The sequence below is a fragment of the Dromiciops gliroides genome, chromosome 4, assembly GCF_019393635.1.
Source record: "Dromiciops gliroides isolate mDroGli1 chromosome 4, mDroGli1.pri, whole genome shotgun sequence".
In the NCBI taxonomy this organism is placed as follows: domain Eukaryota; kingdom Metazoa; phylum Chordata; class Mammalia; order Microbiotheria; family Microbiotheriidae; genus Dromiciops; species Dromiciops gliroides.
The window spans coordinates 131,371,537-131,394,368 of record NC_057864.1 but is presented as its reverse complement, the minus strand read 5'-3'; the positions used below and the strand labels follow the sequence as shown (position 1 = coordinate 131,394,368).

At 37.6% G+C, this 22,832-nt stretch overlaps 1 protein-coding gene across 2 annotated transcripts in view; it reads right to left on the bottom strand.

The window, feature by feature from the left end:
* The window catches only part of SMYD3 (SET and MYND domain containing 3), a 1,026,564-nt gene that overhangs the window by 847,553 nt on the left and 156,179 nt on the right, over positions 1 to 22,832 (bottom strand). For both annotated transcript variants that reach the window (XM_044004559.1, XM_044004560.1), the window contains exon 2: positions 5,212 to 5,275. In XM_044004559.1, the coding sequence (XP_043860494.1) occupies positions 5,212 to 5,275 (64 nt within the window). The remainder of the gene's footprint in view (positions 1 to 5,211; positions 5,276 to 22,832) is intronic.

Sequence of the window (22,832 nt, the reverse complement as noted above, 5' to 3'; positions counted from 1 at the left end):
TATTAACCGCTAGGATGATAAGTTACAAGCCTATATAAGTGTTATTGTGAGACTCAATTCAGATAATGGATATAAACTATTTTACAAACTTCTAAGAACTATACAAACACCAATTATCATTATTATTTTTAACCTACAGACACTAGGCCTCCAGTCTTACATCCCTTAATTGACTTACTTCCCCAAACTTTCTATTGCTCCACTGTTGAGCTCATGTAAAGTTTATAGAGCAATAAAAGGGTTGGTGATAAATGTTTAACAATGAGGCTGGGGTAAAAAAAAATGCACAGACACATACTTTTAAATTTAATCTGAATTATTAACACTTTTTAAAGACTAGACCATCAACAAAATAACAAATCAAATCCTGATTTTTTGCAGTGATTTCTGAGGAATAAAGACACCTAAATTATAATAAGTGTAAGTCAGAGCTGGCTCCAGCACACACCTGCTTTAAACTCTCTTCTGGTTAGAATCGTCTTCAAAATTAGATACAAGCCAGTCTTCTCTTATGATTCTCAACACATGTACAATTAAACAACATTCTGAAGCAAGGCACATAGATATTTGTGAAATGAACAAAAGAGTGTGGTTTCCTCCATTATTACTGCTTAGGGTATGGTATTCTAGAAACTGACTTATTAAATCACACTGTTAAGTGCTTACTAATGTGGGATTAATTTTCTACCCATCAAAAATGAATCGTCATTCCACAACTAAGCATAAAATGTAAACCTAAGTACATGATTCACATTTCTAAAGAGGTTTGTAATTATCAACATAAAATAGAGCCTCTCTCTGCTAATACAGTACTTTTTAAAAGTGTGTAAACTGCAATTTGATGCAATGCCCAGCTGCTAATTTTGCTCAGCAATTAGCTCAATTAGAAGTGCACACATTAATGAATCAAATGAAATCCAACAGAGGTGAAATAAAGCTCGTTGAATTTGATTGAAATTGGTTTGTTGACTATCACCATCATTACTCTCTTTCTTTTCATGGGGGGGGTGGTGGTGTTTGTTTTTTGAAGCACTCCTTTCAGGCCATCTCTGAATGTTCTGAACTGACTGATGTGATCACCACCTGAGAGGCACACAGTGGGACCATAAAGGGATTCTATTGTCTTTATAAACTAAGCATATCTCCTTGGTTTATAGCTCCAATTCACACAGATGAATTATCTCCATTTTGAAGAGACTGGAAATGAAGAATGGAACAAAGATAAGGCCACCTTGGCTAAAATTCTTTGCTCCAGAGTGTTGAAGAACATAGAAAAGTCAGCAGAAGTTAACTCTATTCCTTCAAACTTCCTATAATTCAGTGGCTTCCAGTTTATGATGCAGAAAAAAACAATCTCCCTAAGCTACCACTGGAAGCTTCGATCTGTCTTTGACAAAGGAGGTTTTCAACAAATGTTCTCTTGGATGAATTTTCAATTAATATGGCAGCCATTTACATGGGAAACTGCCAATGGGATTATGTGCAAGATAGCTGTTGGGATGCTTTAATAGCAAAAGGAAGAGACTCAAGATTCTCCCCCTCCCCCTCTTACCTCTGGCCTAACTGAGCCCCAACTATTCATCATGTTCCCAATAAAATAAAAGGATGTTGGGTCCAAGATCCAAAGATACCCTGCTCAATTTAAGCCCTGCCTTACTGGGCCTTGAAAAAACAAATCAAACAATGGTCATAAAACTGACCCTGTGGGTGAGGGGCACAGAGAGACTCAGTGTTACAAATAGCCTGCTCTCAAGGACCTCAAATACACCCAGAATCCCATAGCCAGCTTTCCCACAATAAATGCTACACTAAACCAAACCAGCAAACCAAAGCTCTGTCCCCCTAAGGTGTGCACATTATCGATTTTATGCTACAAACTCACAACTATTATATTAATTTCCCTCCCAAGTGCTTTTGCCTCCTGTTCATTACCATTTATACCTCAGCTTGTCAGTTTAATCCTGTGCTACTTTTTAGGAATCCTCGATAATTACACTGTTTAATGCTATACCTTTAGGTAGAGATAAACAGAGCCATTTAAATGCATTCTTCCAGGTCATCTCAGATTTCCACACATGCTTCACATAGATACGCGCAGACACATGAGCTAGACTTATTTCATCCAGTAATATTTTTCATCTCACTTGCTATTTTCCCATTATCTTCTACAGTAAATCTGACCATGGCATTATTATGGATGCCACAGTAAACAGCTAATATATGTTGTACACACATGTGCTCTATAATGAATCAAAATGACATACCCCTCCACCCTACCTTGTTTCCTCCACTCTTTCTAATCACATAATGTCCATTTTTCTTTATTGCTCTACAGAAAGAAATGTGACATTACAAAGATGGCTTCTTCACAAAAATGGTACAAAAAATTCCAAATGTAACACTTTATCAGTAAGAGATATTTATGTGGTTGCCAGAATGTGTCAGAAGTAAGGCTAAAAGGTTTGTGTTACAAATGATATGGTAATACTATGTTTGCTACATATAGTTCTTCCAAACCTATGATTATTCCTTTAATCACCAAGTTAAATTTGACATGAAGAAAATGAGTAGGATTTCACATGGACTTCTATTTCTTGAGTGCTTTCTATGGATATAGCACTACTTTTAAAACTCTTAACACCTCCCCCCCACCACCAGAGTATTTTTCTGGCTCTATCAGAGTATGTAATCTAAAAATAAAAGACATGAGAAATGAAATGAGGGAAATATTATGGTTATTTTTAACTTTTTATGTCTTTCCGTGGGAAAAAGAGTAGATGGGGTATTTTTATTTCTTGTTTCTCCTCTTTTTGATGCCCACAAACAAGTTGGTTCTTGTACCTAACCCCATCTTCCTGTGTCTAAAGACATCTAGAGAAGGACAAGACCTCCTCACAGGGGTTAAAGAGAAAGTTCTGGGAACAAAATGAGGTTTCCTAGGAAACTGCCATTTAGATAAGACAGAAATAGAGAAAGGGACTGGGAAGACAAAGAAAGGATAAAGTCACCTTTAAAAGTAAAAAGAAGGGCAGCTAGGTGGTGCAGTGGATAAAGCACCAGCCCTGGATTCAGGAGGACCTGGGTTCAAATCTGGCCTCAGACACTTGGTACTAGCTGTATAACCCTGGGCACATCACTTAATCCTCACTGCCTGGCAAAAAAAAAAAAAAAAAAAAAAAAAAAAAAGGTAAAAAGAAAATCAGAGAAGGAAAAAAGTCCTGGAAGAAAAACCAGGCCCCCAGCTACTCTATATGGCTATTATTGTGTAACATTGAGATCAATACTCCAGCACTCAATTTTAGCCCTGATACCTTAATGAGGTGAGATGCCTCAATCAGTCACTCATGGGCCTTAGATTAATTGGACTAAACTAGAGGTCTCCAAGTTAGAATGATGTTGCACAACAATCATGCCCATTCAGGCTGAGGAAACTTGACTACACCTCAATATTTTTTTATAAATTATCAACCAAGTGGAGAATTTATTTTCCTGAAATTGGAGCAAGTACAGCTTTCTCATACATCCCTGAGGAAGAACCATGACAGGAAGAGGAGGGGGCAGAAAGGAGATGCTTTGGCTTTGGCCTTGGTCTTAGCCAGTTCTTCTTCCTTCCCCTCCTTTGTCCAGAGGAAGACCTTTTAAGCTTCAAAGGGTCCAGAGGAAGTTGAATTTCCCAACTCCACATGAATATCCTTGACACCTTAGGAGCCTACAATAGACCTTTATGGCACTACATGGAGAGAAGTAAAGAAACATTATGCCTTAGGGAAACTTCTGGAGCACCCCACAAATGGGAGAACAGAACTTTCAGAATCCAGGAGCAATAAATTACTCCTTTTTTACTAAGTTTGAAACCACTTTCCCCTGTCATTTTGGATGTACTTATGGGAGAGCGTGTCACAAACCTACAAGGAGATGATATATTCAAACTTTTCCTAATGTGCCACCTAAGTAAATATGCCTTCCAAAAAGCTGAAAAAGGCTGGCTGATTCTCAAATGATAATCTTAGTACGCATACCAGTGGGGACATATGCCAAAGACATTTTAAAAATTACTCCTGAGCCCTTCAGTGTACTGCTAGACTCTTGAGGGGGAGATATAACCATGTTCAGGGGATCCGACTTATCTTTGAGAGTGGAAAGTGGAATAAGGATCCTCAGAGTTTACATGGGCTACAAGTAGCAACAAGGACAATGATAACCAAGTTACAGGCTAAAACAAGAGAATGAGAAAAGGAGATTAAGGCACTTAAGGAGAAAACAAGGCACCATCTATACAAATTATGACAGCACTGAGGTTAAGGAGGACTGGGAAATGTTTGTTGCAAACAGAGGAACCTTGTCTGAGACTTGAAGAAAGCCAGAAAGTGGAGATAAGACTTAGACTGTTCCAGCCATGGGTGAGAGCCAGTGAAAAATCATGGAGTATGGCAACAGAATGTTTTGTGAGAACAGCAGCAAAGAGTCTAGGGTCCATGGATCACAGAGGAAAGGGTAGAGAGGACCTTTGAGATCATCTAGTACAAAATGTAGTAAAAATAGATTTGGAGTCAAAAGAACTGAGTTGGAATCCAAACTCTGCTACCTAATGCCTAAAGAAGCCCAGGTCAGCCTCTCTGGGCCTTAAGTTAATTCATTTCTAAAACAGAAGGGCTTTGATGATTGCTAAGGACCCTGCCAGGTTTAAATTCTATTCATCCTTATGACACAGGGTCACAGAGCTAACAGTAGAAAATCCAGCACAAAAATCCTACAGTGCCTGCCTCTAGCCTTGAAGAACATTCTTTTAGAAAACACGACAACATAACACAAATATCACTAAGGAAGAGTTAGTAAAACTTCGAATGAAGAAGAAAAAAGGCCTTACAGGTAGCAAGGAGATGCAAGGCTATATAAAAAAGGAAGAATGATGTAAGAGGAACAAATCACACTGAAGTAGACTTTCTAATCAAATTAAAAGAAGACGCATTTTATTAGACAGTAATTGCATTTATTACCAAGTGATTAAGCATACAGTTAAGCAGAAAGGTCATGTTGAAAATTAATTAAACACCTTTTTAAGAGTTCCAGAACAAGTTTCAGAGAATTTTATGTAGTAGAAAGGGGGATGGGATATTCATAAGCCACAGGAAACAAAAAGTGGAAGAGTTAAAGCATCCAAAATGCTTTACTTATCAGTGGAGAGGAGTCAAGATTTTTTTTCAACCTTACCTGACATTCTGAGCCACAGTATCTGGCAACTTTGCACTGAGAACATCGAAGCAGCTTTTCCTTCCTGTTTATATATTAAAAAAAAAAAAAAGCCTATATTAGGACACAAGAGATATCTACATAGTCTCCAATTACATGACCATAACTTAAATCGTGAAAGCAAGTATGGCAAGACATCACCCCATGATGTGACTGGTTCTCTTGGAAAACAAAAGACAAATAGCAACAACAGCCACTAGTCGATAAGCATTTATTAAGCACCCACTGTGTTCCAGGCATATTGCTAAACACTGGGGACACAAAGAAAGGAAAAAGACAGCGCCTACTCTCAAGGAGCTCACAGCTTAATGGGGGAAACATGTAAGAACTATGTACCAACAAGATACAGGCAGGATAAATTTGGGGAAATCAACAACAGGAAGGCACTGGCATCCATTTGATTCGTGTTCATTTGCTTTATCTTACCAGGTACCAGGTCTCTGGGACACTTCCCATCTTCTCATCTTGCCTCTTCAGGAATAGCACCTTCTCCTCCCCAACTTCTAGCTCCCATTTATCTGCTGTCCCCAAAGAATGGGAGCTCCATTAGGGTAAGAAATGTCCTACTTGTTTTATCTGTATCCTCAGACTTAGCGAAGTACCTGGAATATTTTTGTTGTTGTTGTTCAGTCATGGCCAACTTTTGTGACACCCCCCCCCAATCGTGGTTTCCTTGGCAAAGATACTGGAGTGGTTTGCCATTTCCTTCTCCAGCAGATCCAATGAGTCCAGTTTGTCAGGCAATAAGAGGTTAAGTGATATGCCCAGCGTCAGACAGCTAGAAAGTGTCTGAGGCTGAATTTGAAGTCAGGTGTTCCTGACTCCAGGTCCAGTGCTCTCTCCGCTGAGCCACTAGCTGCCAGGCATATAATAAGCACTTAATAAATGTGTTTTTTTTTTCTATTTGGAACATGTTCTTTCCTTCCTCAGAGCTCACCTATTGGACTATTCCAATAGCTACTGCCTCTCTTCTCTCCAATATACATCCTCCACACTCTATGCTGAGCCACCTGGCTGCATCCCACCCTTATCCTAGAGATTCCTATTCCAGTAAAATCCTATTCTAGTAGAAGCATTCCATTCACAGCTTTCCTGCCTCAGGGTATAAGCATTGTGTCTCTCCCCACACATATACAGTTATACTAATGACTGGAAATAAACTTTGCTAGCTTCAACCATCAACCTTACCAACCTTTACCCAAGAAAAGGGGCCAGATGATTTAAATTATTTAGGGGATAAGATAAGCCTCACTAAGGAACTAGAAATACAGAGTGAAAGAATAGGGTACATACTGGGGTCTGCATATCTAGTAACAGCACTGGCAATTCTGCTACCAAAGTAAAAATGTTTTCATTACCTACAAATTGGCAAACATGAAAACTAGGACAATTGTGGTGTCTACAAATGGTATTAAGGATTGGGGGAAATCTTACAAAAACATACCCTGTTTCCAAAAGTCCACATACAATAGCTATTTGAAAATAAATTTTTAAATGCAGTTTCTAGTTACCATACATGTGATATAAACATGGTAGAACATGATTTCAAAACACTAATTTTTTTAAATAGAAGACAAAATTAGCTTTCTTCATCCCACAATGCCAGAGGTTATTGAAATAGCTGTTTGTATTTATGATCCTGCCACCACAGCATCATACACTGCTCACAACTGATTAACATTGAGACCATAACCAAGACAGATGCCATCATTCTAGACTCTTTCCCAAAGCCTGTCGCTAGAACAGCCTGTTCTTAAAAATTCGGTTCCACAATGAAGTGTTCTTTTTTTTTTTAAACTTCTGATGTACATATTTAAGATGGCTTGTGAAAACACCAGAGATGATCATGGTAACAGTAACACTTCATCCTTCCTCTAACTCATATACCTACAATTTGCTGCATCAATGAATTTTAACACAGAAATTGAGCAAAGCAAATAGCATGATGATTCAAAACATTTAAATAATTTACTTCCTATTTAATGTATAATATAAATTCTTTAAAATAAGTTATTCATACAGTTTTGGCTTATTTTTATGCATTAAGCTGCTAAGTAATGCAAATTTAAATTTTCCAATTTTAAAAAAATGATCAAGTGAACCCAAGAGAAAAGATGTCAGGATTGGAAATGGCTGGAATCAAGAAGAGAGAAAAAAGGAAGAACAGTCTGAGAGAAGTCACTAACTCCCAGCACTTAGCACACTGCCCTGTACATAGCAGGTACTCAGTAAATGTTAATTGATTAATTGAATGAATGAATTCTACAGTCTTATTTAGAATAGTCTCAGAGCTATTGCTGATCAAGTTAAAATTTAGTGATAGGAAATAGTAAAAGAAAAAGAGAAAGTTAGAGGTTATAATTTAAAGGAAGTGAGACAGAAATAGAAAAGGGCAGACAGAAAAACCAATTGAATGAATTGTTATATGGAAGACACTCCTGTATTCTGCTTGGCCCTAAAGGATAAACATAGTAGTGAGTGGAAGTTATAAGGCAGATTTCAGTTAAATATAAAAGGAAGAACTTTCTAACAATTAGAGCTGACCAATAATGGACTGGGTGGCCTTGTGAAGTAGTCAGTTCTCTGTAATGTGAGGGATTTATATAACCAGAGGTTGGAAGATCTCTGCAGATTCCCACATTAGGTAGGGGGCATGACAAGATTATCTCTGAGATGTCTTCCTTGCTTGTAAATTGAGGCAGTTTCCATTAAATAAACCAAACTCTAAACTAATTTTGTTCAAAGATAACATAATTCAAGAACACAATGACAAAGGTAAGGGGCAGATAGACTGGGTTCTTCTTCTGAGTCTCAAAGGAAAAGTAAATACTTGAAATACTACATTTCATATTTTCACACACTTGCCAGAATCTTCCTCTTTGCAATAATGCTTATGTCAGTGTATTCCCTGGAATGGAACCCCTAAAGGGAAAGCAATAAAAAAAATTAAGGGGGTTTTATTACTAGAATAGGGAAACGAGATTGAATTTTTCATTAAAATACCTACTCCACTAAAAGGTAAGCAACAATATTCTATTTCCTTATATTCTAGGAGATAAACAACCTATATCTGAATAAGAGTAAGTAGGATCTTAAGGGAAATAAATCAAAAAAGGCAAGGTAAAAAAGGATCCCCTGTTACTTGTGCAAAGAATCCCTGATGTGCTACATTAGAGTATGTCAATTATAGAGACAAAATTCTCTGGTTACTCAGTGGCCCAGGTAGAGCAGTTCATAGTGAGTGACTAAAATAAGTTTTCTTCCAATGATAAATTATACCATGGTCAATTTCACCAACTTTCCAAAATTAGAAAAATAAGAATTCAGAGGGGTAAAGATATATAATTACTGGGATTGAAGGCACTCTTTAACGCATATTAAATCTGAGACCTCCCTACCATCTCTAAAGAGGTTGGAAAATATGGGTATGAAACAAAGCACATAACATCAGACTTTTTTGGTGTATTGGTTAGTTTTGCTAAACTGTTTCCTCTACTCTCCCTCCTCTTTTGATTTTTGTCATTATGATTGGCTCCCTAGGAGGACACAATGGAACACATGGATGATATAAAAACAAATAGTTATCAATTAAAAGTAAAATATAGCAATAAAATTATTTTAAAAACACAAATCTATACACACAAACATAAAGTATGTTGTAACTGAAAAAGTTTTCGAGATAATAAGCTAAAGTAACCAATGCCCTCTGTAAAATGAGTACCCCTTCTTGAGGATCCCTCTTCAGGTCAAGAAGATTTGTGAAATAGGTTCAGAGGAATCCTAGGTAATTCCCACTGTGGCAGGTGCTGTCTACTGCAAAACTCATTTAAAGCTCCATAAAGTGAGAAGAACAAACCCATCCATATGAGCAAAGCTCCTACAGAGCACCCCCAGATTAAATGGTCAGCCTTTGGCAGAGGAAATGGGTGGCAGCTGAATCTTCTTCCTTTCCTAAGTGAGATTCCTTAATTCCCTCGAATTAATTTACTGCCCTTTCCCCCACACTCCCAATGTTTTGAGTCATAGAATCATAAGATCATATATTTAGAATTGGAAGGGATCTTGACAGTCCCTGTGGATAAGGAAACTGAGGCTCAGATATGTTAACTGACTTGATTGGGACTGGATTAGCTAGTGTCAGAGGCAGAACCTAAATTCAGACATTCCTGTCCCAAAATCCAGCACTCTATATCCATGACACCAAGCTGTCTCCCTGAATCTGAGAGCGCTATTCTAAGAGCTGTAAACACAAATGATGATAGACTAGACTATCAAATATGAGGGCAGCAAAATGAAAGCCAGACCCAGATGAAAATGTAATTGGGAAATGTTTAACAAAATTAAAAGACCTACAATATGCCATAATGTTAATGTGTGTTTTTCTAAATCAATATGCACAAGCAAGGTTCTGTTTCTATTTGAGTTTCACAATAATGTATTAGAGCACAGTCCTCAAAGACTATCCAGTTCAACATCTAAACCTAGAAAGGATCCTCTTTGCCCCGGCCCCCAGACACATCCACACATTCTTCTTCTTCTTTTTTTTTTTTTTTGGTGAGGCAATTGGGGTTAAGTGACTTGCCCCAGGGTCACACAGCTAGTAAGTGTTAAGTGTCTGAAGCTGGATTTGAACTCAGGTCCTCCTGAATCCAGGGTCAGTGCTCTATCCACTGTGCCACCTAGCTGCCCCCATATCCACACATTCTAACAGCATAGCCCTGTTCTTCAGTCTGTTTGAGTGGGAATGACAGAGCCTACTGAGGGCCCTGTTAGATGGGCCTCTCCCTTATCCTTCAGCACTAGAAGCCAGGGCATATGGCCTCTCAGCTGATGAGCTCTGCAAAGGCAAGTGTAGAACAAATTGATTAGGCGCATTAGAACTCTTACTCCTTGAAGCCCATTTGAACAGAAGAGGAATTGCTTTACTATCAAAGGAAGCTCTGGTGACTGGATGAAAAAGCCAATGTGAACTCTGGTCAAAGAGACTGATGCCCACTTACTCAGGAACCTGATGGTATTTTCCATACTTGATGGCCACCACATTGCAACTCTTCTTTCAGGTGTTGTCTATCAGTCTAGACTTTTTATTTTTTTATTTTTATTTTTTTTGGTGAAGCAATTGGGGTTAAGTGACTTGCCCAGGGTCACACAGCTAGTAAGTGTTAAGTATCTGAGGCCAGATTTGAACTCAGGTCCTTCTGACTCCAGGGCTGGTGCTCTATCCACTGCGCCACCTAGCTGCCCCTCAGTCTAAACTTTTTGAAAAAGTCTGAATTAGCAAAGAAGGATTACCAACTATATTTGCATTGTTTATATCTACCAGAGAAGAGCCATCAATTTAGAGCTGGAAGTAGGGGAGTGCTGGGGTGGTGAGAGCTGGATGTTAAATGTTAAATGGGAACATTTACATGCAAGAAATAGGCAAAAACTACAAACCAGGGCTTGATTTTTTGTAGACTGTCTAGACTTAAAGTGATAGAAAAAAAATGTTAATAGTGCAGATTAAACTGAAAAGAATGTACTTTTTTTTTTTAACAGAGAACAAGGTGTTAGACATTTACCAGCATATATCACTGGCTGGAGGAGAGACCAAAGTGGTCATCTTTCTCATTTTACAGTTGAGAAAACTGAGACCCAAAAGATGAAGTGGCTTGCCCAAGATCACAAAAGTAGTAAGTGGCAAGCTTGGAATTTCAATCCAGGTTCTCTGTCTCTAAAACCAGAACTCTCTCCATTCATCCTTTTTCCTGACCTAGTTTTAGAAAGATGTTTAAAGAAGGTATCTCTTCAATAAAGGCTCCGATGAGTATTTTCCAAAGAATCAGGATCATAAAATGTCCTAAGGAGAAAAGGGAAGGGAAGAATACTGTCTATGGGAATGATAGGCTAGCTCTCAAGATGGAAAGTTCTACATATATGACTAGATGCTTTCTTCCCCATTTCAGTAGACTGTTCAACGCCTTGTCAGTAGGGTCTGTCTCATTTTTGTCATTGTATCCTCCAACCCTACCCCTAGCCCTGGTACAGTGCCCGACACATAGAAGGCATTTAACAAATGTTTCCAGAACTCAGCTGAATTAATCAGAAACACTGAAATAAAGAAAGCTTAAAGTTATTAGGATAATATCACGTCATCAGATTTAGAGTTGGAAGGGACCTTGGAGGTCATCTTAGTCTAAACCCATCATTTTTGCAGATGAGGAAACTGAGGCTCAGAAAAGGTAATTGACTTGACTAGGGTGATCTAGTTAGTAGACATCAGAGGCAGAATTCGATTCAAAAGAAAAAAATCCAGAAAGAAGGAAAGTATCATATTGTTAACCTCTTTTTTTCCCAAAATATCTTTAACACTTCATAACCCTGACTCAATTAAAAATGTTATAGTCATTTAACCAAGTATTTGATCATTTCCTCATGGAGTTTTGCAAAAATAGAATGCAACACTTTAAGGCAGATATTACCTAAAAGAAAGATGAGCTTTTCTATCCCAAGGTGGTGCAATTATCAGGGACCAAATTAAATACAAAGAAAAATGCCATACCTAATGATCTCCATTTACCATAAACATATGCAAAGAATTGAAAAGCATATAGGGATTTTTCATTCCTGTTCTGAGGTGGTAATTATGTTGTTGTGGGCCCAAAGGCCTTTTTAATATTAAAGAGATACATCTCCACTATCCATCTCTGTATGTTTGGTGCTTTGTTTCTTTTTAAAGAAATCCACAGATGGGATTTAAAATACTTTAAACTTAGGTCTAAGAAAAGTAGATTTGATTATGTGTCATCTTTGTTTGGATGAAAAGGCCAATGTGAACTCTGGTCATTTGTTTCCCACTCTATTTTCCAAAATATTAAGTAGAGGGTGGGCCAAAAGTCACAAAGGGATTTCAATAATTAATAACTTCTTTATTTTTTGTTTTTAATTTACAATACCATAGCTTCATATACAATTTATATAGGAAATAAATTTACATTATGTATAAAAAGTCAAATCTCATAAATGAAAAAATGGAACTAGGAAATGACCTGTGACTGACATAAGATATATCACAGAATTAAGCTACCTGCCCACAATTAGGCCATTAACTAATTTCAGTAGACATCAAAATTAATACTAAACTAGAAGAATGAATAAAAATAAGACACTGCATACAACTGTAGCAGTTTCAACCTGAGCTGTTGTCAAAAATTGGCTAATGGAAAAAGGCAAAGATATTGACCTTGCCTATCATTGTTTCCTCTAAAAGTTTAACTGAAACAAAAGTCATTAAGATGAGAAGGCAAAGGAGGTTGAAATGGGAACCAAAGGCAACAATTAGTTTAGTATGCATATACTCTTGTAAAATACAATAGAGAATGATGATAGAAGATCACACATAGATCACCTCATTAAAAAAAAAGTGACAAGTAGAAGAAGTGCAAATCGGTCTATGAAAAGCTCCATGGGAGAACTTAGTATTTGCTGATTACAAAAAAAGTATTTGATTCAGTAAAGCAAGTCAGCTTTAAAGGCTCTTTTCTGACAAAGGAGTTTCTCATGGTTCTATTAAGGTCATAAAATATTCTTTGATGAATGCAACCATAGAAATAACTATTTCAATGACATTTTGCTTATTAACATCAAGTAAAGTGTAAAACAGGGATTCTAAAAAGAAATGGAAGAATATTGACAACAGAAAGGATAGGCTGGCACTCAAGATGAAAGGCCCTATGTATACAAATGTGTGCTTTTTTTCCCTCCTCTATTCCAGTAGAATGTGAGTTCCTTGTGGTCAGGGACCCCTTCCGGCTATCATGGAAAATGTCCCATGTAAGTTCCAAAGGGAAAAAGGATTTACCTAAGATCCTTCAGATACTCCTATTTATAGATTATAGATTATATTCTGCTGATTAAATATGACAAGGTCTCTTTAATGAGATTCATGAATACTTAAATTGGCTTAACAATACATACAAGAAAGACTAACTGGATCAAACATTCCTATTGTCCAGAATGACATACAGCTAACTGAAAGACCAGTCCATTGAGATAGTTCATATATCTAAGAGAGGCACTTCAGATGGACATCGAACTGGGCCTGTAATTGAACAGAAGAGAGAAAATTGCTTTGCATTTAGGAAACTGCATAGTCATACTTTTAATGATATCAAGCTTTTAATGATTCTCACAAAGACCCAATTCTATATGGTTGTAATCTTATAAGACCAGTCTTCAAAGAATCAAAATTGTGAGTGAGAGCAATGGAAAGATATTGGGTGGATTTAAGTAGATTGTAGCATATCTCCAATGATGAACTAGATACAAATACCTAGCTCAACACAGCGCACAGTAGGCACTGAGAAAATGCTCATCAAATGAATTTATGTTTTGCTCCTTACTCATGCACATTTCAATAAAAAGACCAAAATAACCTTCTCTAAAGACATGCCAAAAAGAATGACCCTCAAATACTGAAATGAATCTGGGGACTATCTAATATAGCTATTCCTAAATGGTGTAGTGTATAAAAAGTATGCCTCAAATCCACAAAGGCCTGGGTTCAAGTCTTACCTGTGATCATATATTGACTTTGCAACCTTGATTAAGTAATTTAACATTTTGATGTTCTAGGAAACTCTGTAAGACTGCCTTTCAGAGACGGTGTTGCACTGCATTAGTAGATGAAATCCTTTATGAGACATTCCCTATATCAATGAAATGACAGCTTCAGTCCCTATCCAATGTACCAAAGTCCTTCCTAGACTTCTCTTAACACCACAAGGATACTAATGAAGTGCATCAGTTGTCTGTAAGATATCCATTGTTTTTGCTATATAACTAGCCTATCTTTTTTTGTTCAAATATTTCTTTGGTACCATCCTTTACTCTGGTTCTTCATTGTAATATGTTATAGGTTGCTCAGACTCACCATAAGCCTCTCCACTGTCCCCTGGGTGGTACTCACTTTTAATACTTTAGAGTCTATAGTGTTCCATGATTTGCAATTGTGCACACTATAGGGATCTGAATATAAATATGGGATGGTCCCAAACCTCTAGAAACTTGTAGTTTAGTGAGGGGGTAAATTTTATTTATATATGCATATATATATATACAAAGTAATTTATAATTTATGACAAATGCAATAAATGGTACAAATAGTTGGAATAACAGAAGTTTAGGGAAGGGGGAAATAATTTCCAATTGAGGAAATCAGTAAAGACTGCATGGAGGAAGTAACAAGTTTATAGTACTAAATATTAAGGGGAAAGAATAAACTCCTGTACGCTCTCCCTAAAGAAGACCCCAGTTAAAACTGAAGGTGCTAACTATATTCTAGAGCATTTTCAAAAGGTTTAATTGAAAAATACAAGTGCATTTTTAAGTATTTACAATGTGTCAAGTATTGTGCTAAATGCTGAGGATACAAAATATAAGCAAGTAAGACAATGCCTACCCTCAGGGAGCTTACATTCTAGTGGGAGAAAGACAACAACTATAAAGGGAGCTGAAAAGCCTGAAGTGGGGAAAAGCTAGGGAGGTAATCAGAGTAGCCTGTTTAGAAATGGTAGTTAGGAAGAGAGATGGAGTCTTGGGTTCAGACAGGATAAGACAAAAGAAAGTTTATCAGAAACCAGGGAGATTTAATTCCAAGTTCCCAGTGAGGAGGAAGTGTGATTGAAGGCCAGAGTAGAAATGGCATATTTGTAGCTAATTTGTAGCTAATGACTAAGAAGTAAGGCTACCATTTCTAAGTTATATGAAAAAATCATTTTTCTTGTTTACAACTGATAAAAAGAAACGTGCTTATTCTGAATTAACTGGACCTCTAAATATAAATTTTATATATATATATATATATAAATTCTCAAGAAATATACTTGGTAGATCGTTTAAAATCAAAAGCAAAATAATGTTTTTGTATATTATATCTAGCTTTAATCTCAAAATTCGACTAATATCTTATATGTTTCACTGCTGGACTTATTAACTGAAGTTATTTTTCTTTAAATTAGATCAGAATGACAAGCTGCAAATTTGTCTAATTCAAGAAGCTTTAACTTTAAAATATTAAAAATGTTTACTTGAATGTTTCATCTGCAGAAGCCAAAATTAGAGTAGATTGGTATATCTTCAATAATATTAAAAGGCAATTACAACCACTAACATTCTGTTTGCTTTAAAGGAAGCAATTGTCTGTTGCAAGTTAAAGAGGCAATTAACATTTATAAGAGCACAGAGCTAAACTTTCCTCATTACACTTGGAGTGTTTCTCTATGAAAAGACACATTCTATGCTACAGGTCAGACTAATAGCTACTAATCTAAAATTGGTGATTGGGTTATCGGGATAAAAATGCCTCACACACTTGTTTGTCAGGCACAGCACATATACCTAGGACTGAAGAAATGTGGCCAAAGTGGATTCCTGAAAAGGAGGTTGGAGCATTGACAGTGTTCAAATTTCTAGAAACCTAGAAAACCACTCGGGTGTCTGAATAACACATGAGTGTATGATAAATCTCAATAGTGCATTCAATTCCTTTGTCGAGTCTTCTTGAAAATAAAAGAAACATGATAAGACTTTTAAAAAAATCTGCCCATACAATGAAATCACACCTCTTCTGAGAAGATTCTGAAATAAATATTAAACATGCAAACAACTGTGCCACATCACTAGGCACAAGGAACAATTTTTTAAAATTACTTTCATTTCTTTAAAGGTAAAAATTTCAAAGTGATGATCAAGGATTTCCTTTAGGTTTTCTGTTTAATTTAATACAAGGTTTTCCAAAGACCTCTGTATATTCGTTTGTTCATAGTTACTTTTATGTTGTCTCCCCCATTACAGTGGGAGCTTCTTGAGAGAAGGGATTTTTTGTGGCCTTTTTGTTTGATTGGTTGTTTTTTGCCTTTCTTTCTTACTCCAGTTCATATGAAAGTCAAGACATCACACTTGTGATGTTATTAGTAGACTTCCAAAGCAAAGGAAAAACAATAACAGTTCTTAGCACAGCACCTCACACATAGGTGGTGCCTAATAAAATGCTTATTGACTGACAACAGCTTTTCACCCCTAGTGCTTGGTTGGAAGAAAAATTCTGTTCCAGTGGATGAATTTATGTACTTTCTCTTATCAGAAAATGAAAAGGTTATTAAGTTAAACACTACAATCTCCAAAGAATTAAAACTGAATATTTAGCAGAGAGTGATAGAGATGTACATGGTAGATGGGAGTAGGCTGCAACATAGTATAAACAAGGAACTATGAATAAAAGATGTCATGGGATCAGAGATTTCAAGCTGGAAAGGATCAAAAAGATCATCTATACCAAACCACTTAGTATCCAGATAAGAAAACGAAGGCCCAGAAAGATGAGGTGACTTAACATGCGTGACTTCGGTCACACATGCATAAGTGGCAGAACCAGGATTGGCAACTAGGTCATTTGACTCCAGAACCACTGTTCTTTCTATTGTACAATGTTGCCTCCCCATCATTAAAGGAACTTTATGTCTGAAAAAGGCTGAGGGACAGTTGGCCCATGTGCTATACAAGCAAGGGCATGCTGGCCCAGCACTGAGCAGCACCCTGTTTAATTTTCAGTGCGATCACATTCACTTCGGAAATACTTACAAATCGGGGCTTGATTTGTTGTTTGACTGTCTAGATTTAAGAAACTGTTAATAGTGAAGACAAAATTTTAAAGCGTATATATGTGTGTATGTATTTCTCACCACCCCCAGCCTGGTAGTTAAATATTTAACCACCACAACCCTATATTGCTCTATAAATAATGCTTGAAAGTAGAGTAAAAGGCTGAGGAGAATGAATTTATTACCAGACTGGAGGCTAACAACAACAATGATAATAATAGGCTTCAAGCTGTGCATACTCTTTGACCCAGCAATACCACTTTTGGGTCTTTTTCCCAAAGAGATCATGGAAAGGGGAGAAGGATCCACATGTACAAATATATTTATAGCTGCTCTTTATGTTGTGGCAAGGAATTGGAAGTTGAGGGGATGCCCATTAATTATGGAATGGCTGGACAAGTTGTGGTATATGAATACAAAGGAATACTATTGTGCTGTAAGAAATGATGAGCAGGAAGAGTTCAGAGAAACCTGGAGGGTCTTACGTGAGCTGATGATGAGTGAGATGAGCAGAACCAGAAGAACATTGTACACAGTACCATCAACATTGAGTGTTGACCTACTGTGATGGACTATACTCTTCTCACCAATGCAATGGTACAGAAGGGTTCCAGGGAACTCATGATAAAGGAGGATCTCCAATTCCAGGAAAAAAAAAAAAAAAGAACTGTGGAGTATAGATGCTGAATGAACCATACTATTTCTTTTGTTTTTGGTGCTGTTGTTTTTCTATTTTGAGGTTTTTCCTCATTGCTCTGATTTTTCTTTTATAACATGACTAATGCAGAAATATGTTTAATGTTATTATATATATATATATAAATATATACATATTAAATATACATACACACACATATATATATATTATATATATATAACCTATATCAGATTACCTGCTGTCTAGAGGAGGGGGGAGAGAGGGGAGGGAGGGAGAAAAATCTGAAATTGGAAAGCTTGTATAAACAAAAGTTGAGAACTATCTTTACATGTAATGGAAAAAAATAAATAATATTTTAAAAATAAATAAATAATAGGCTTCAAGGTTAGCAAAGTGCTTTATATTCGTTATCTCATTGAAGCCTTACAACCCTTCCTACCCGACCCCCAACCAGTATCCTAATGATATCAAGCTGGAAAAGTAAGCAATGCTCACAGCAATGTGGGTGGACCCCTTGAAGCAAACTTAGGGAAAGAAGGACATGGATGAGAGCTACAGGAAGGTCAGCCTTGGCTCAGCTGGAATCTGCATCATGGCCTCAGACACTTGCTAGCTGTGTGACCCTGGGCAAGTCACTTCACCCTGTTTGTCTCAGTTTCCTCATCTATAAAATGAGCTAGAGAAGGAAATGGCAAACCATTCCAGTATCTTTGCCAAAAAAAACCCAAATGAGGTCTTGAAGAATCAGATACAACTGAAAAAGACTAAACAAAAACTCTAGTTGTTGTCTACTAGCAGTTTTATTCTCAATAGTTTTTGAAAGATAGAATACATCATGTGCAGCCTCCAGTGTATTTCTTTTGTACTGACTGAGAAAACAGCAATAACAATAGTAACTGCTACCATATGAATGGTGCTTTAAGGTTAGCAAAACTACATAAGATACTTCATTTAGGGGCAGCTAGGTAGTGCAGTGGATAAAGCACTGGCCCTAGATTCAGGAGGACCTGAGTTTAAATCCAGCCTCAGACACTTGACACTTACTAGCTGTGTGACTCTGGGCAAATCACTTAACCCTCATTGCCTGGCAAAAGATAGTTCATTTAATCCTCACAAGCACCCTGCAAAGCAGGTGCTATTATTATCCAGATTTTACAAAGGAGGAAACTGAGGCAAACAGAGACTAAGTGAGTTGCTCAGGGTCATACATGTCTGAGGCAGAATTCAAACTTAAGACTTGTTAACTCCAAAGCCAGCACTCTCTCTAGTTGCCCCCAGCTGAGAATCCTGATTCCCTGAGATAAGTTGTTATAAACCTTTGGATCGTGAGCACACCAAAAAGTTTGTAACTTTTTTTAATGTAAAGTGCCTTAGCCTACAAACACTTGACAAAGATATGTGGCAGCTACAGGCAACACCAGTCAGTCGATGATGCAGCTAGGTGGCCTAGTGGAGAGAGCTGGACTGGAGTCCAAGGACTGGAGTCAGAAAGACCTGAATTCAAATTTGATCTCAGGCACTTATTCCATCTGTGTGACTCTGAGCAAGTCACTTCACCGTTTTTGTCTCAGTTACCTCAAGTATAAAATGGAGATAATCACAGCAACTACCTTACAGGAGTGTTATGAAACTCAAATGAGATAATATTTGTAAAACCTTGAGCACAGTGCCTAGTACATAGTAGATACTACATAAATGTTTTCTGTATTTCTAACTTCCCTCCCTCCATTCCTTCCTTCCTTCCTTTAAGTCTATAATATAAACTCACTTTATACAATTTTTTCAATGGCCTGATTACTAATATCAAGCAAGACATAAAGCAGAGAAATGTATTTAGGCCAAAGATATTTGATACTCTCATTAAAGATACAGAGTTCAAATGGAAGACAAATTTCCTAGAGGTGGTGCTGTTTTCTAGATGCTCCTCTTTGTGGATGACATTGTGCTAATTACATCAACCAAGCAACAATGCTACAAGAGATCCATAATCTCTATAAAAATATGGCTTAAGATAAGATACCGGTCTTAAATACCTTTATTTGTCTACTTGTGAAAGATGAAGGCAAGTTAAAGAAGCACTTAAAATATCATCTCCCTGGATCCATTCTGATGTTGATAATGTCTTTTATATATGAGAAAAAGTATAACTGGTCCTTTCTAGGAAAGCAATACTGTTTTGCAAAAAGAAAAAAAAGAAAAGAAAAGGAAGGAAAAAGCAATCTATTTGTTTTGTAGTACATTTCTGGCAGTCCTCAGGGGATGGAAATCTGTAATTGATCAACCTTGACTTAAAAAAAAATCTAAGTGGCAATAAATTATTAAAGAAATTTTTCCCTAGAGAGAATGAGAATATTATTTTAATACCATTATATAAATAGACCAAAATGCATTAACATAATGTTTAAAATGGCAAATTTGGATTCTAGCTTTTAAAATATTAACATTTCCCTTTTTTATGCCAACACATCAAAATGCACCTTGTTGCAGCCTCCATATAGTTTCTCTGCTGAGGTAATTATGGCAAGATACCTGCAATATAATATGTACCAATGAACACTATGTGGAAATAGCATTTCTCAAGAAAGAAAGAAATTCCATTTTTAAACCTTTAAAAACCAGGGGGGATGGAGAATAGACAAACCTGTGAAACCCTTAAAGCTATCTAGTCCTAGGAAACCAATGCTCAGATCATATAACTAGTCAGTTGCAAAACCAAGAGTACAACTCTAAGGTTCTGGGTTCCTGCCCAGTGTTCTTTCCAGTACATCCACCACATAACACTTCCTCTAAAACATTATTAGATATTCTGTTCACCTTGTTAGAGAACTTTTTTGCCCAGTTCATTCTTATGCCTAAAGAGGATCTCGTATGACAGATAGGATGTAAGCTCCCTGAAGGCAAAGACTGCTCTATTTTTTGTCTTTATACCTCCAGTACCTAACAAAAAGCCTGTCACTTTGGTAAATGTTTACTACTTAATATTATTTACTGTAAATAAATAAATGGGTTAATAAAGAGAAGGATGAAGTGTTATTTAGTATTTACTACTTAACAAACACCTATTGATTAACTGATTAGCAGAAGAGCTACACTCCCTCTGAAATGAATGTAGTGTTTCTCTTCCTCAAGGAAGTCAGGAGCAATAGCGACAGTTACATTTTAGGTGGGCTAGGAGGTGCAGTGGATAAAGTGCCAGGCCTGGAGTCAGGAAGCCTCTTCTTCCTGTGTGCAGATCTGGCCTCAGACATTTCCTAGTTGTGCAACCCTGGGCAAGTCACTTAACTTTGCCTCAGTTTCCTCATCTGTAAAATGAGCAGGAAAAGGAAATGGTGAATCACTCCAGTATCTCTGCCACAAAAACCCCAAAAGGGGTCACAAAGAGTCAGACTTGACTAAAAATGACTAAATAACAAGGACAGTTGGATTAGACACTCCTAAACAAAGACAACAACAATAACATCTTAAGTGGATCTAGCAAAGGGGTGATAGGAGGCTCAAATGAGATAAAAGATACAAGGCATTTTGCAAACTTTAAAGCACACCAGTCATTATTGCTACTGTTGTTGCTAGCCTACCAGGTGATGATTTCACTCTACTAAGCTTAAGCAATGTTTATAGAACAATCCAGGAATATGCTGCTGGTAAATGTTTAATAACTGAGGTCTTTGGAAGGAAAATGTATTCATGCATACTCTTATATTTAATCTGTACTATTAATATTGTCATAAATCTAAAACATCTTACATTTAATCTGCACTATTAATATTTTCATAAATCTAAAACATCAACAAAAGAAGTTGGTTTGTAGGAATTTATGCTGAAAATTTAACAATGGACTCTTCAAGCTGGTGAGAGCTGGCTCCAGCACACCTCTGATCTAGCCCATCCATCTTCCACAGTACTTAGACCTCATAGTAGTATCAAAAACTATGAGAAAATAATTATTAATAATGGACTTCAGGGGTAGCTAAGTGGCGCAGTAGATAGAGCACTGGCCCTGGAGTCAGGAGTAGTAGTAGTAGTAGTGGCAGGCCTCCACCAGTCGGGGACAACCATGGATCAGCACCTTGAAGAGCCACAGGCCACAGTGTGGCTGTGCAGTCCAATACAGGAGCTGCAGCTCCTGAGTGACTTATAACTGGTAACTGCCGCATCCTGTGTTGTATCTACCCCATGAGGAGTAGCTGGAGTATCCTCTCCAGGGCACTGGCCTGGGCAGATCAATATGGAAAACAAGCTGTTGCCCATGCCACCAGGTTTTCTCTCTCTACAACATTGGTGGATCCAAAGGAGAGGCAGAGCCAATACAGTTTGGCACCAGTGCCGCAGGAGTTGCCAGAGGGATGTGATATCCAACTGCCTAAGGGACTCTGACTCCTGATTTTTCCTCGGGGTTAACTCCCGGAAGCCTTTCCCATATATGGGTATAGCCCCAAGGCAGCAGAGGTTTAAAATCAAGGTTCCTTCCCCTAGGCGGGTTACCTGCCAAGGTTACAGCCCCACCTGCCCGAAGTGACTGGTTTTAAGGCGCCAGTGACTTGCCTTCACCCCTTCTCCTGTTAGTGGAAACAGTTCCGCCACGAGAAGGCCAGGAGTTGGGCTTCAGTTGTCAGAGGCTATTTGAGACGCATGCTATTGGAGCATTTTATAGAGAGTGGCAGCTTATCCCCACTCCCACCCCTTATGACAAGTACCTGAGTTCAAATCCAGCCTCAGACACTTAACACTTACTAGCTGTGTGACCCTAGGCAAGTCACTTAACCTCACTAAAAAAAAAAATAAAATAAAATAATGGACTTCTTGGGGGGACACAGGGACCCATTATTCATCAGCATCACTCAAAAGTTTAGCTCAGTAACTTTAGCTGGTCTCTTTCAGAGCTTGGTAGAGCTCATTTTAATATAGGCCACTCTCAGGTCACATCAACCAATGAAATCGAATAATTCTAGCCAATCAGCTTTGATCAGTGCATAAGAGCCACCTCTATCAGAAGAGGAAAAAGACCACAAGGCAAATGCCGTTCTCTCATTCTCAGTCGAATGCTAGGTGAGGAAGACTTTCTGGTAGCTGAGCTCTCTCCCCTTTATGTAATGTAGGGCTTCTGAACTCTGCTTGGAGCCATGTGCTCTCTCTTAGAGACAATATGGTGTTGGGGGCCTTCCGGCTTATGTCAAATGTGGTCAATGCTCTCCTAACATACCAGATAAATCATAAACATAGAAGGGACTGGGAGAGCTCAAACACTACCATCACTGTCAGCCCTCAATCTTTGTCTCCAAACATCA